The following is a 13,821-nucleotide window of genomic DNA, read 5'->3' as shown; positions in this document are numbered from 1 at the left end:
TTTAAATGGGACGAACACGTTTGACGTTTGACCACAAAAAAGCGATGAATCTGTTCAAGGACGGTTCAATATAAATAACACCCAATCAGCTTGGCCCTTTCCTCAATAACATCCTTCGATTCATTTCTTTCAGCTGTCCTTGAGCAAGTAACTTTGGGACTACGTAATTACACTCAGCCCATAGCCAGTAAAAACTGACCATTTGCTCTCGCAGTGCCACCAAACGATTCTCAAGTTCAGTTTCAAATACACGACATGCACCTTAGCTATCTTTAGCAGTTTGAGGCTTCTCCTTTCAGCATCGGTGGAAGGTGCTTATTCTTAGGACATGGCACAGCAATACTTGATCATGGGCCCACAGCCGCTGTCAATGATACTTTGCATGCATAAGAGCGTTCCGTCAATGGCAGATATCTCAAGGTGTCCCTAATCTCTTTGGACCACCACCCGACCACCACGATGTCGACGTCGACGTCCGATTCTCAACAGTTTTCCTTCGGCGAGCGGCTGGGCATGTTCTTCTCCGTTCAGTCCTCAATGTGAGCACCTTTACCAGCGCCCACCCCACAAAATGCTCACCAGAAAATCTCCCCAGTCTCTCCGTGTTATCCGTCACGGTCATCATGATCTACATCTTCGTGCGTCGCCACTTTCTTTTTTGCTACCCAACCGAACCTGACTCGTTCATCTAGGTCAAATGGTCGAGACGAACCCTGAGCGGCAAAAGCGAAGCATCAGTCTCAGATTCCAGTCTCTTCTTAAATCTCATGGTTGCAGACCTCATTCAAGCCCTCGGTACGTCTTTCTTGACGAATGAACGCACAACAACACTCTTTTCTAATCTCGCACCCCCTTTCCTAGGTGAATTTCCCATCATCAAATGGATTGCAGATGCCGTGAGTTTTGCCCAGAGTCGCCGTTTACGAGAACACTAATAACCGCGAACAACAGAAAATCACTGAAGGACACCTTTGCACGGCCCAGGCTGCTCTGAAGCAGGTGGGCATAAACGGCGTGGCCCTCACGTAAGTTATTTCATCCTTCATTACCCCAATCCCAACTCATTTTGTTTTCAGGACGATGGTACGTCTCTGCATACCAGCCTTATCAAATCCTGAAATCTAACACTTCCCTTTCAGGCCATCGCCCTGCACACCTTCGCCATCCTCATCCTACGATGGCGCATTCCCAAAAACTCTTCAAAGTTCGTCGTCCTAGGCATTTGGGTATTCACAGCCCTCGTCGTCGGCATACCCAACGCAGTTTTCCGACATGACGTATACTATGGCGCCGACCCGGGTTCGTACTGGTGTTGGATTCTTAAAAAGTACAGAGCGGAGCAAGTCGTCTCTGAATATCTATGGGTTTGGTCCACAATGGGAGCCCTCATACTCCTGTATGGGTTTATGTTTTTGGTCATTCGGGGTTATGTTATCATTGATGATGAGGGAGTCCACTGGCATTCCAAGGTTCGCGCTCATTTGGATCTCTCCGGGGGTGACACTGAGGAAGACAGAGAGAATAAAGTCATTGCAAAAATGATGCTTCTGTCGGTTTTTTTCTACTTCTTATTGGCCGCTTCTAACATCAAACACAGCTATCCAGCGGTATACATCGGCTACGTCCTCCCCAACACCTTCTCCAGGTGGTTCTACTTCAGCGGGTACACGGTTCCCCCTGCATTGACCCTCTTCGCACAAGCACTCTACGCCCTCTCCGGCGTCTTCAACCTCTTCCTCTTCTTCTTCACCCGCCCAGAAATGGTCATCGGCCCAGCCCACGTCGAACTCGCCGAAACGCCCTCCTCACCGAACCAAAACACCATCAAGTATGGGCACCTACCTAACCGGATCGTCGAGGACTCGGACCAGAAGGGGACTTTACCTGATTTCGACGCGAATAGTTTGTTGATTGATCATCAGAGTACGACACTGAGGTATTCCCCTGTTCCTGGTGGGCTTGTACCAAGGCCTGGTACTGGGGGTAGTGGGGGTGGGATGGGGTACCCACCGACTTCGAGACCGTTGACGAATGAAGGGTTGATGCATGGTGGGTCGAACTCGTTTGAGGATGAGGAAGATTATGGGCGGCTTCCTGGTTAAGACTTTTTGAAGTTTGCTCTGTGTGAGTTACTACTGTTGGTTTTGTCATGTAGTCACTTATCTGACCTTTGACTTTTTCGCAAGTCATCTTTTTCTCTTTCAATTCGCAAGCTTCTTATTTGGGTTTTCCAGAGTTGTCGATATCTTTGACACCCGAATATCGTGCCTTGTAAGCACGACTATCATCGAGGCCTCTCACTCTGTTGTAGCTTCACTTTGGACTCTTAGTGTAAGCAATATCCATCCATATACCTCGTTGGTCAACTCTTTTCTGTTAAATACTTCAAATTTTACGCACACACAGCTACCCACCAATGACTTCATCATTGGATTGATCTCTATGTCATGATGTCGCCCAAGGGCCAGCAGGCTTGCTATCTTCCGGGATTCTTGAGATCGAGATGGAAACTGTGAGCCTTAACGGCGTTACGCTTCCCTTGCATCTCCTAGCACTATGCATGTCGAGTCTTGTATACTCGATATGAATTTGAGTCTCATTATATGAATGAAAGGTTTGCGTCGCTACGATATAAACGCATTTCTCAGCACAGTTATGAAGGTTCCACAACGTCCCGACCAATAGTCCCTTGGTATGAATAACTACTAATACACGTGAGTGTACAACACCTCCACATTTAATGCGCAGAAGAAGATCGAGAAATTTTGAATTACAACAAGGACATGAGGACAACACTGGCAATGGTTGCGGTGGTCAGCATGGCAGGCAATGTAATTCTGATTGATGATCCGCCATCTGCAGTGAAGCGAGACGTCAGATATAGATAGGCGGATACTAAGGGGAAACATACTGCTCTTTCCAGAGCCACCAGAGCCACCAGCGCCATTGGTTGTCGAGGAATCATTGCTGTTTGGAGCGCCTGGAAGGAGAAGTGAAGATGAAGTCACTGGGAAGACCAGACTGTTCTCTCTCTCACCTATTCCGCCAGCCACACTGGAAAGCTGTGCGAACCCAATTGAAGGAGGGCTGGCACGGAAGACAGAATACACGTTCTTCTGCAAGGTGCAAAGGAGGGAAATCAGCATATGATATGCCATTCGAAAGGAGTCAACAAACCAAGAAGGAATTCCCAACAACCCAGGCAGGAGGACCAGAATAGTTAGTGGCGATGTTTATATCGGCAATGGCTCCAAGGCATTGCGAACTCCCATGCGAAATCTGGCCAAGGTTGATGTCGGTCACCTTTATCGGCCACGCCTTGCCCCCGAAGGAAAGTGTCACTTGAACCGAGGTAAAGCAGGCTGCGACATGGATGAGGCGTATTAGGGATCATAAACTTTTTGAAAGGAGGAAAGATTGTCAGTCACGGAAAGAGAAGAATCCTGTGTAATTCACAGCAACGGCTGAGCCCGGAACGGCTGCCCAAATGGCATTGACATCAGCAGTTGGACCACCGATAAAGGTAGTGCTAGTGTCAAAGAAAACATTAGTGCCTGTCATGATTTGAACAGACTGTCCTTGCACAGTGATTGCTACATGGATCAAACGATGTTAGCTCAGTTTGCATGTTTCCTACTACACTTACCGGACATGGCGAGAATCCAATAGGTTGGGGTACCCGAAGGCATTGCCAAAAATTCAATATCACCAGTGAATAGCGTCGAGTTTGTTCCTCCGAGGGTAAACACACCTCCTGGTTCATCTACCTGGGCACTGGAATCATCCTTGAATCGAGCAAGATAGAAGGCCATCTCAGGGACAGCCAATTGGTTTCCTAACGCCTGCCAAAATGGAGTCGAGCGCGTGACAGAAACAGCAGAGAACGCAAGACCCATAACCCCTGATACTGTACCTCCAAAAAAGCCACCCACGATCTTGTCAACGGCCACTGGTCAACGTAAGGAGTAGGCATCTGGCAAACTGAACTCATAGTGGGAGTTAACATACAAAATGTTTGATTTTGAACGATGAAATTGCCCATGGAAACCACATCTTGTGCGATTATTCCACTCGCGCTGCTGGATGCATTGAAAGAGATCGTGCCATTGGCATATGCTGAAGTGATTGATGAGGATTTTGAGGGGTCGAATAACGGGATCGTAGAATTGCAGGAGGTGCATAAGGTGTCTAAAACCAAAAAGTCAGACGCTCCTGTGGCGAGGATGACCTTGAGTGATTGTGGTCTGTTAAACAGGATAACATTCGTCAACAATTAAGTCCTGAGGTGTGCATATGACTGGTGAAGACGCTGGGCCGATTTCTTTTACATGGCCAGGTTGCGGAGGACCTGGGAAACCACTTGTGAGGCGTGGCGGCATCATCAATCGAGATGATACCCCACAAAATGCAGCAAGCATAGTTGCTGGGAGAGACATCATCAGATTGACTTACGGGGTTCCGATCTTTATGAGTGCAGCATAAGCCGCATCTGAGAACTGGAAAGACGATGAGTTTGTTGAGATATGTGGCAACGGATTGTATACCAGGTCGATGCCAATGGTTTGTATTGAATCAGAGCTCGCCCTCTTTCCGTGAGGTGAGGAGTTCCCCATTATGTTGTACTTGGCCTGCAGATGCTTCGCTGCAGAAACATAATAGTTGATGTCACGATTACCTGACGAGCGACGAGTGAGTGGAATGTGGATGGGGTCTGCAAGGGCAACAGGGGGGAAGAGGAAGAGGGCGAGTGCGTATTGAGGGAGGAAAAACATTGCGGTGAAGGGGGAGCGCCGACGTGAATGAGCAGATGAAAGAGCGAGAAGGGTGTTGGAAACCTAGGTCTCCTATAGGCGCCCTATCTCGATACATAGTTGACAGCGGGAAGGTTCGTGAGACCTTGAGTCCAGCATGAACCTGAGGCTTGATTATAAGTTGTAATTATAAGTAGAAAGGCTATGCATGTCAATCAGTTACCACGAGGACATGCGAGCGCCCCCATGCCCCCTATACAAGAAACATAATCACAGACAGGACGCGGGCGACGGAAGTTCAGCGGAATCCTTGTTTATCTTTGATTACGCAGCTCGGGGGTTGCAACTTGTTCCTAAATTCCGTAAGTCTGCAACGGAAACACTGTTTCAATAAACTTTCATGCACAGGAAAGTTCAACACTGGTCCGTAGCTTCTGGGTTCGCGAAGCAGCAGAGGCGATTATCACCAGTCACCACCGTTGAGGGTCGCATTCAGTATCCCAGTCACAATGAAATCCAGGCGGGGGTTATAACAGTAAGGCCATCGCATCAAGATAGAAATTCGCAGCAACACAACACTAGAGAAAACACGGGGGGATACTGTGGGGTAGGGTGTGCAAAGATCTGATAAGCGACCGGCAAGATTGGGGTAGAGTAAGAGACATACATAAGCGATTTTTTACGACCAGTTAGCAAGGCACGTTGGCCGCGTTAATCTTTCATCTCAAATCGCAATTGTCTTCAGTATCATCGCTCCTCATTTCCATGGAACCCGGCTTTGGCGAGGGTCGATCTTGTCGAGGGTTTTCGTCCTGCATATGCATGGTCGGTTAGCTTTGGTCTGGATCAAGAAGGGAGACGCGAGAGTTCTATACCATATCCTCCTCCTCTTCTTCGTCCGAGCCACCTCCCTCTTATTTGCCTTTGCTGGATGGCGTGGCTAGTACTATCACTGGCAACGCCCAACGCGTCAGCACACAATGCGGTGTCTATGCACAAGAATTACCTACTTGTTGTTAAACGTTGGACGACATGGCTGAAGGTGGCAATATCGTTGATGCAGACTCTTACATGGCCACCGTAAGCTTCCTCGTCAAAAATTGAATTCGGTGTTCGGCAATAGTAGGCAACAGTATTAGTTCCCACTAGCTGACCAGGCACTGAAGATAAGATAAAATGGCGATTCGAATTTCGGACCATGCCGCAGGAGGTTCATTTTGTCGACCACCGATGAAGGTAGTGCCAGTGTCAAAAACCGCTAGAGCGACTGTCGTGATCCAGTAAAATCCCTCAAGGACCAAACCACGGATGCCGGACGACATCACGTATACCAATCCTCTCCTTCGGGCGATACCTCAACATCTTCTCCAAAAGATCCTCCAACAATCCAACTTCCTCCTCACACAGCCTCACCCCAATCTTCTCAATCATCAGACCCTCATCTCCAAAAGGCGGCAGCTCATCATCCCCCTCGCCAATCTCACACAACTTGTCCCTAATAGAGCTCCTGCAAGCTTTCACATAAGGTTCCTGATCCTCCTCGCTCTTCGGCTGTCCGTCCTCATCAAACCATAGCGAGCGCTGTTCGAAATCAGCCCACCAAGGGTCAGGGAGCCGTCCCAGCGTCTCAACTGTTTGTCTGAGAATATCAACGTCACTTGCAAAAAACGGTTCGAATAGAGCAAACCCCGCGCGGATTTCGAAGATCGCACATCCGAGAGACCAGATGTCTGCCTCTAGCCCTGCGAGATCTTCAAACCGTGCTTCGGGCGACTGGTAATTCAGTATTGTACGTGGCTCGTAGGACGGTGGTGGGGAGGTGGTGAGGTAAGATTGCCCGAAATCACTGACGATGATGTTTTCTTGAAGAAGGTTTGCGTGGGATATCTTGGAGTTGTCGATGGGTGCGACGAGCACGGGTGGTGCGTGTGGGCCTGACGGTTGTCCATCACAGGTTTCGACGTCCTCTGTCTCTGGATGTCCCAGATGGGCGTATACCTCGGCGTCTGACCAGTTGGTGACGTGGGGTGATAGGCGAAACAAGATGTTCGATGTGGTCAGGTCTACATAGAAGGAATCAACTGACATCGTTGAGGAAGAACTGCTTGCTTACCTCCATGAACGACGCCGGCGCAGTGCATGTGGTATAACATCATCGCCGTCTGTTTCGCGACCTTCCTAGCCAAATCTGCACTTGATCGTCGACTACCAGTAATCCTTCCGGGTGATTCTGAGACAGCAAGGACGCTGGGGCCAGCAAGAGGGAATATAAGAAATAGATGGGAGCCATTCGGACTTTGTACGAAGAAATGGTGGTCAACAGTCTGGAAGGCGACACTCTCGGAAGGAGGTAGAGACGCTCTCAATTTTTGGGATATATCCAGTTCGGGGATTTCGCTTGGGTCTTTGAAGGATGAGGAGATGTCGGCGCGCATTGCTTTGAGTGTGACGAGTTTACCTCCGTCTCCCCGCTGGTCGCGAGCCAGCCAAACAACAGAGGAGCCTCCAGATCCGAGTTTATGAAGGACCCTGAAACGTCCATTGTCGAAGGCGTCGCCAATGGATATTGGGTGGTATCCACCGGGTTGGTAATCTTCGACATCCTCGATCCCGTCAAGGCATGAAGGAAGGAAACGAGCTCGAGGGGCCATCGTCGTGGAAGTACGACGCAGGACTGGAGTGAAAAATTTGTGAGTAGGGGAATGTAACCGGTTTTTTCCAAGTCATCGGTGAGCACGAAGGAAGGCGCGAGAAAAACGCGTTATATACCTCCTCGACTTCTTCCGAGCCGCGTCCCTCTTATTTGCCTTTGCTGGACGGTGACGCGTTGGCTACTTCTATTCCTGAACAGCCCCAACGCGTAAGCTCAAAGCGTGGTGTGTATGAACAAGAATTTACTTGTTATTAAACGGGCTGAAGATGGTAAGGAACTATTATTAGTAAGTACAGGATTTAAATATCCAATTGCTACCAGTTCCGATCAGACCACGGAATGTGTCATCAGTAACACCCGATCAGGGCCCTTTCCTTGGTAACGTTCAACAGCCTTCGATTCACTTTCTTTCAGCAGTCCTTGAGCAAGTAACTTTGCGACTACGTGTACGCTCAGCCAATAATCTATCCAGCCTACAAAATGAAGACTAACTATTTGCTTTCGCGGCGCCACCAAGTGATTTTCAACTTCACCAACAATTTCAAATCAACGACATGTACCTGGGCAGTTTGAATCTTTTTCTTTCAGGACGGGTGCTGTGCATTCTAAAGACAGGGCACAGCAATACTTGATCATGGGTCTGCCCGCTGTCAATGATATAGTTCATACATAAAGGCGTCCCGTTAATGCAGGCGATCTTCTTAGGACCATCACCCGACCACCACCATGTCGACGTTGACGCCCAAACAATTTTCCTTCGGTGAGCGGCTGGGCGTCACCTTCTCCGTCCAGTCCTCAATGTGAGTACCCTTCCAAGCGCGTCTCATCCCCACAACTCACCAGATAATCCCCCCCCACAGCCTCTCCGCACTATCTGTAACGGTCATTATGACCTACATCCTTGTGCGTCGCGACTTTCCTTTTTTTTGCTTCCCAGCCGAACCTGACTCATCCATCTAAAAGGTCAAATGGTCGAGACGAACTTTGAGCAGCAAAAACGAAGCATCAGTCTCAGACTCCGGTCTCTTCTTAAATCTCATGGTTGCGGACCTCATTCAAGCCCTCGGTAGGTTTTCTTCTTTGATGAATGAACGCTCCTTTCTAATCTCACACGCCCTCCCGTTCCTAGGAAACCTTCCCAGCATCAGATGGATTGCAGACGCCGTGAGTTTTGTCCCGTTTACGAGGACGCAAAATGACCGCGAATGACAGAAAATCACTGAAGGACACCTTTGCACGGCCCAGGCTGCTCTGAAGCAGGTGGGCATCAACGGCGTGGCCCTCACGTAAGTAATTTCAATTCTTCATTACCCCAAACCCAACTCATTTCGTTTTCTTTCAGGACGATGGTACGTCTCCGCATACCAGCCCTATCAAATCCTGCAGTCTAACTAACACGTCACTTCCAGGCCATCGCCCTGCACACCTTCGCCATCCTAATCCTACGATGGCGTACTCCTCAAAACTTTTCAAGATTCGTCGTCCTAGGCATCTGGATATTCACAGCTCTCGTCGTCGGCATACCCAATGCAGTCTTCCGCCACGACGTATACTACGGAGCCGACCCGGGCTCGTATTGGTGTTGGATCGTTAATAAATACAAAGCGGAGCAGATCGTCTCCGAATATTTGTGGGTCTGGTCCACGGCGGTGGCCCTCATAATCCTGTATGGCTTCATGTTTCTGGTCATACAGGGTTATGTTATCATTGACGACGATGGACTCCACTGGCATGGCAAGGCTCGCGCTCATTTGGATCTCTCCGGGGGCGACACCGAGGAAGAGAGGGATAACAAAAAGATTGCAAGAATGATGCTTTTGTCCGTCTTTTTTTTTCTTTCACACTCCTCATAGAATACTTCTAACATCAAACAACAGCTACCCAGCAGTATACGTCGGCTGTGTCCTCCCCAACACCTTCTCCCGATGGTTCTACTTTAGCGGGTACACAATCCCCTACCAATTCACCCTCTTCGCATCAGCGCTCTACGCGCTCTCCGGCCTCTTCAACCTCCTCCTCTTCTTCCTCACCCGCCCAGCAATGGTCATCGGCCCAGCCCAAGTTGAACTCGCCGACTCGCCCTCCTCGCCAAACCAAAACACCACGTACCCAAGTAGTAAATATGGACACCTACCTAATCGGATCATCGAGGACCCAGATCAAAAGGGGAGTTTACCGGATTTCGACGCGAGGAGCTTGTCGATTGATCATCAGAGTGCGACGCTGAGGTATTCCCCTGTTCCTGGTGGGCTTGTGCCGAGACCTGGTACGGGGGGCAGTGGGGGTGGGGGTGGGATGAGACCTGGTACTGGGGGGAGTGGGAGTGGGATGGGGTACCCGCCGACTTCGAGCGCGTTGAGGAATGAAGGGTTGATGCATGGGAGGTCGAACTCGTTTGAGGATGAGGAGGAGGATTATGGGCGGCTTCCTGGTTAAAGTTTGGTCTATGTGAGTCACTGTGTGGTTTCGTCGATGTTGTCAATTATCTGACCTTTCATTTTTCCGCAGGTCGTCTTTGTTTCTTTCTTCTTCGTTATTGTGCATGGTTCTATTTTGGGTTTTCAAAACCTGTTGATATCTTTCGTACCTGAATATCATGTATGATGATCATCGAGGCCTCTCATTCTGTTGTAGCCTAATGCTGGACTTTTAGTGTATACCCCCTGTACCGTAAGGGTAGAGAAATATCCATCCAGATTCCACATACCCTTGTTTATTGACCTTGCTGCCCCCCGTACTACTCGGAATCTTGGTGACAAGAACGCTCCCGCACCATTCTAACATTCAACGACCCCTTCAATCCCTACGCCTACACTATTATTCCGTTGCTCATCACGGTCGGTACCTTTCGCCGCAAGCGTATGTATGCATGCACCTACTCAGGTCAATGACCGTTGCAGGCCGGCCACGGACCTACAAGCAAGTCGCAACCCTCCCTCGAAATCCGGAAATGAAAATAAACAAGGGATTTCCGCTGACGCGTCCCGCTTGCAGTTGTGAACGAATTGACTTAATTAGGGTTTTGCGGGCGGCGTTCAAGTTGGAAATCCCGAGGTTACTCCAGGTGATACCTTGAGCCCAACTTGAGCCTTGACGGAATTGTCAACAAATTACCCACTTTCCAATTTCCTCTTGTGGGCCATCGTTATGAGTAGGTATGATAGGGGCGAGCAAAATGTCATCGTCGCAACGCAACACAGATCTCACTTGACACTTATGTCCAAGGGGCTGCGAGCGGAAGATCCCGAGAAAACGACTCCCTTCGTCTTGTCCCATCAAAGTCCCAAAGGAGTTGAATCCAGGGTCGGATATGGGAGATTGAGATTCGCTAGCGAAGCGAGGAACGAGTGTAGCGTTAGAATAGGGTCTTTGAGCGAACGAGTGGTGCGGCACGTGCCGTTTTCTCTTCTTACCACCACCTCGTTCGCCACACAGAAGGAGTTCATTAGCTCCTTCCTCATTTTTCATTGCCTACTACACTCTTTAGAACTACACACAGTAACATTCCCTACTACACATCCCCATGCCGCGAATTCTTCAGGACCCGACCAATGTCCCATGCCCGGATTTCGCAGGAGCAGGACACGCCGCTGTCAGGCAAGTCCTGTCCAACAACGGCCAGGTAACCAACGACCAGGCTATACAACAACTAACCACTGCTTGGAACCAAACGCACGAGCTCGAAGTCGAAGCTTGGAACCAGCAAGTGCAGACAGAGCTAGAAGAGCACCAGGAGCAGGCCAGGCTGGTGGCAGAAGAAGAGACGAGACGCCAAGAGGAAGACCGACGCCTAAAGGACGAGGAAAGGAAAGAGCAAGAGAAGAAACGGCCCAAAATCAACGACTTCGACGAGGGCAAGATAATCGCCGACCACGTCATGGCTCGTCCGTCACAGTTTGCCATCGGAAAGTTGAAGTCATTCAGCTATGTCGAGTTATGGTACTTTACTGACGAAGGATGTGCTGAGGCACAGGACGCCAGCAAGGCCCAATCAGATGACGCATATGGCATCACCAAGGTCGACGACCTAGTCGCGTTCAAGCCCGTTGGATCCTTCAAAGCATCCCGGAACGTTGTCCCAGACGCTAACCTCACCTGGACGCAGATGAACATCGCGAAGAACATGCTAATTCAGTACATGGGCTTCTGCGACTGGCCCCAGAAGCATATCCAGTCATTCGCGCATTTCTACTTCAACCTCGAGCTTGAACCGATACGCTCACGGCCCCACGGTGAAAAGGTGCTCATTGTATACCAAGCCAAGGCCAGGAGACTGTGGCACGACGAGCTGTCGAGAGGCACAGGCTTTAACATCGCGCCTATAAATAAGACGCTCCTCAGCACCGTGGCTGAGGAGGTGTGGGACATGGTCAGGATGGATTCCGTCAAAAAGGTCAGTTATTCCCCTCCTTCCCCCCCGAATTTCCAACATACGCTGACTGCTTCTACCCACCCTTCCCCCCCACCCTTTTTCCTCCACGTCTGCCATACCATGCCATCCCGCCACCTTATTGCCATCTGCCATGCCTTGCCATCACGCCAAATGCCCACAAAACAACACTATAACACCTGAATCCGACGCCTCGCGATGCCACTATCGACAACAACCATGCCTCGTCACTCCACACCACTGACAACCATGCCACGCCATGCCACTAACGACATTGCCATTGCAGCATGATGCCATAGCCATGTCCCCAGCACGGGACCGGGACAGGAGAAGCTCCAGGATGGGCTCATCCTCGTCTCCATCCAAACGAGGTCGCGCGCAATCCCCCTCACGCTCGCGCTCTCGCTCGCGTTCGCATTCCCCTCCCCGCCAGCGCCGTCGTCGTTACGCCTCGCCAGAGCGCTCCTCCAGAGATGCTGGTTCACAGGGCAGGCGCAACCGTCAGGCCACAAACGGCAGAGGCAGAAACAGAAGCGGCAATGCTTCGTTTTTTCAAGGGGGCACAGCGGGACGTGGCTCCTCCGCCTGTGTCGTATGCCTGGGACGCCACGAGCACGATTATGCCAAATGCTCCGCCACCAAGCTATGGAACGGGGGGAAGGTCTGGGTACGAAGAGCCGACAATGGGCGACTCGTCTCCATCGACGGGCTCCCCATTTGTTTCAGCTTCCAGACCTCAGCAGGATGTTCAGACACTGTACACCCCTCTCGGCACACCTGCTCAGGGTGTGGGAAGTCAGGGCACGGCGCTCAGCAATGCCCTCAGGTCCAGAAGAACTAACCCCCGCACCCCTTACAAGCCAGAGGCATGGCGTAGTCAACTCGACAGACACAGTCTCGACTCCCGTTATCCAACATTATACCACAGCCTTACGCACGGCTTTGATCTCGGGATTCCTAATATATCTCAATCATATGTTCCAGCTAATAACCCGTCTATTAATAAGTTTCTTGAAGAATATGAGGAAATTGTGGAGAAAGAATTCCGGAAGGGCAGATACATTGGCCCCTTCTCCAGGGCAGAACTGGAATCTGTCATTGGACCCTTCCAGTCATCCCCCCTCTCCCTTGTTCCCAAACCTGGAAAACCGGGAAAATATCGCGGGGTGCATGACTTCTCCCACCCGCGTCAGCCATCGACAAATCCAATCTCATCTATCAATTCTGCCATCAATGCACATGATTTCCCCTGCACATGGGGGACCTTTTCCACGATATGCCTCATCATTTTCCGACTACCACCCGGCTCCCAGGCCTCCATTCGAGATGTCGCTGAGGCTTACAGGACCATACCTGTACATCACAGTCAGTGGCCAGGTTTGGTCGTGCAACTACGAGGTGCAGACACCTTCGCCGCCAACACATGCAACAACTTTGGCCTCACCTCTGCAGGTGGGGCCCATGGACTTCTTGCGGATGCAGGAACGGACATCTTCCGTGCGAACGGAATTGGTCCCTTATCAAAATGGGTCGATGACCACATTTTCTTTCGAATTCCCCGCTCCTGCCTCAGCGTGTACAATGCCCAGCGCCAATCCTGGCATCAACTGGTCAAAACCAATGGAGGACGCCTACACGAAGGTAGTCGTATTTGGTACAGAGGCGACACCATGCCTGATGGGTGCCCAGAGGAGTTTGACGAGGACATGGCCAGCCCCATACGCGATCTCTCAAGCGTATCCGCACGTTCTGCCAATGATGCTCTTTTTACATACGCTGACGAAGATATTGATCTTCTTTCAGATGAATTGGGCATTCCGTGGGAGAGCTCCAAGACCATCCCCTTTGGCTCAGTGGTCCCATACCTCGGCTTTGTATGGGACCTCGAGGTGCGCACTGTGGCCATCCCAGTGGAGAAGAGGCGCAAATACCTCAACACGATTGAGGAATGGGGGAAAAAGCCAACACATGCACTGGCAGAAGTACAAAAGCTATATGGTAAGTTGTTGCACGCTTCCCTCGTCATT

At 50.3% G+C, this 13,821-nt stretch overlaps 4 protein-coding genes across 4 annotated transcripts; 2 read left to right on the top strand and 2 right to left on the bottom strand.

Moving 5' to 3' along the window:
• Positions 1-459: 459 nt before the first annotated feature.
• LACBIDRAFT_314169 (uncharacterized protein) lies at positions 460-2,102 on the top strand (the record flags this gene model as incomplete). Its single annotated transcript, XM_001877901.1, has 7 exons — positions 460-539; positions 596-638; positions 693-896; positions 952-1,025; positions 1,077-1,083; positions 1,140-1,549; positions 1,598-2,102. 7 exons carry the CDS (start codon positions 460-462, stop codon positions 2,100-2,102), a joined length of 1,323 nt encoding a protein of 440 aa, XP_001877936.1.
• Positions 2,103-2,770: 668 nt separating this feature from the next.
• On the bottom strand, positions 2,771-4,772 carry LACBIDRAFT_314168 (uncharacterized protein; the record flags this gene model as incomplete). Its single annotated transcript, XM_001877546.1, has 8 exons — positions 2,771-2,856; positions 2,912-3,116; positions 3,178-3,362; positions 3,429-3,593; positions 3,647-3,949; positions 4,009-4,244; positions 4,453-4,496; positions 4,545-4,772. The coding sequence occupies 8 exons, from the start codon at positions 4,770-4,772 to the stop codon at positions 2,771-2,773; spliced, it is 1,452 nt and encodes a 483-aa protein (XP_001877581.1).
• A 1,269-nt stretch (positions 4,773-6,041) lies between these two features.
• On the bottom strand, positions 6,042-7,402 carry LACBIDRAFT_324409 (uncharacterized protein; the record flags this gene model as incomplete). The annotated part of the gene is made up of 2 exons (XM_001877545.1): positions 6,042-6,814; positions 6,865-7,402. 2 exons carry the CDS (start codon positions 7,400-7,402, stop codon positions 6,042-6,044), a joined length of 1,311 nt encoding a protein of 436 aa, XP_001877580.1.
• Positions 7,403-8,130: 728 nt separating this feature from the next.
• On the top strand, positions 8,131-9,840 carry LACBIDRAFT_314166 (uncharacterized protein; the record flags this gene model as incomplete). The annotated part of the gene is made up of 8 exons (XM_001877900.1): positions 8,131-8,204; positions 8,265-8,307; positions 8,368-8,470; positions 8,534-8,568; positions 8,617-8,690; positions 8,747-8,753; positions 8,814-9,223; positions 9,282-9,840. The coding sequence occupies 8 exons, from the start codon at positions 8,131-8,133 to the stop codon at positions 9,838-9,840; spliced, it is 1,305 nt and encodes a 434-aa protein (XP_001877935.1).
• Between the last annotated feature and the right edge of the window lie 3,981 nt (positions 9,841-13,821).

The sequence above is a fragment of the Laccaria bicolor genome, genomic scaffold, assembly GCF_000143565.1.
Source record: "Laccaria bicolor S238N-H82 LACBIscaffold_5 genomic scaffold, whole genome shotgun sequence".
NCBI classification, from domain to species: domain Eukaryota; kingdom Fungi; phylum Basidiomycota; class Agaricomycetes; order Agaricales; family Hydnangiaceae; genus Laccaria; species Laccaria bicolor.
Note: the sequence above shows the minus strand (reverse complement) of the source record. Positions and strands in the feature narration are given on the sequence as shown.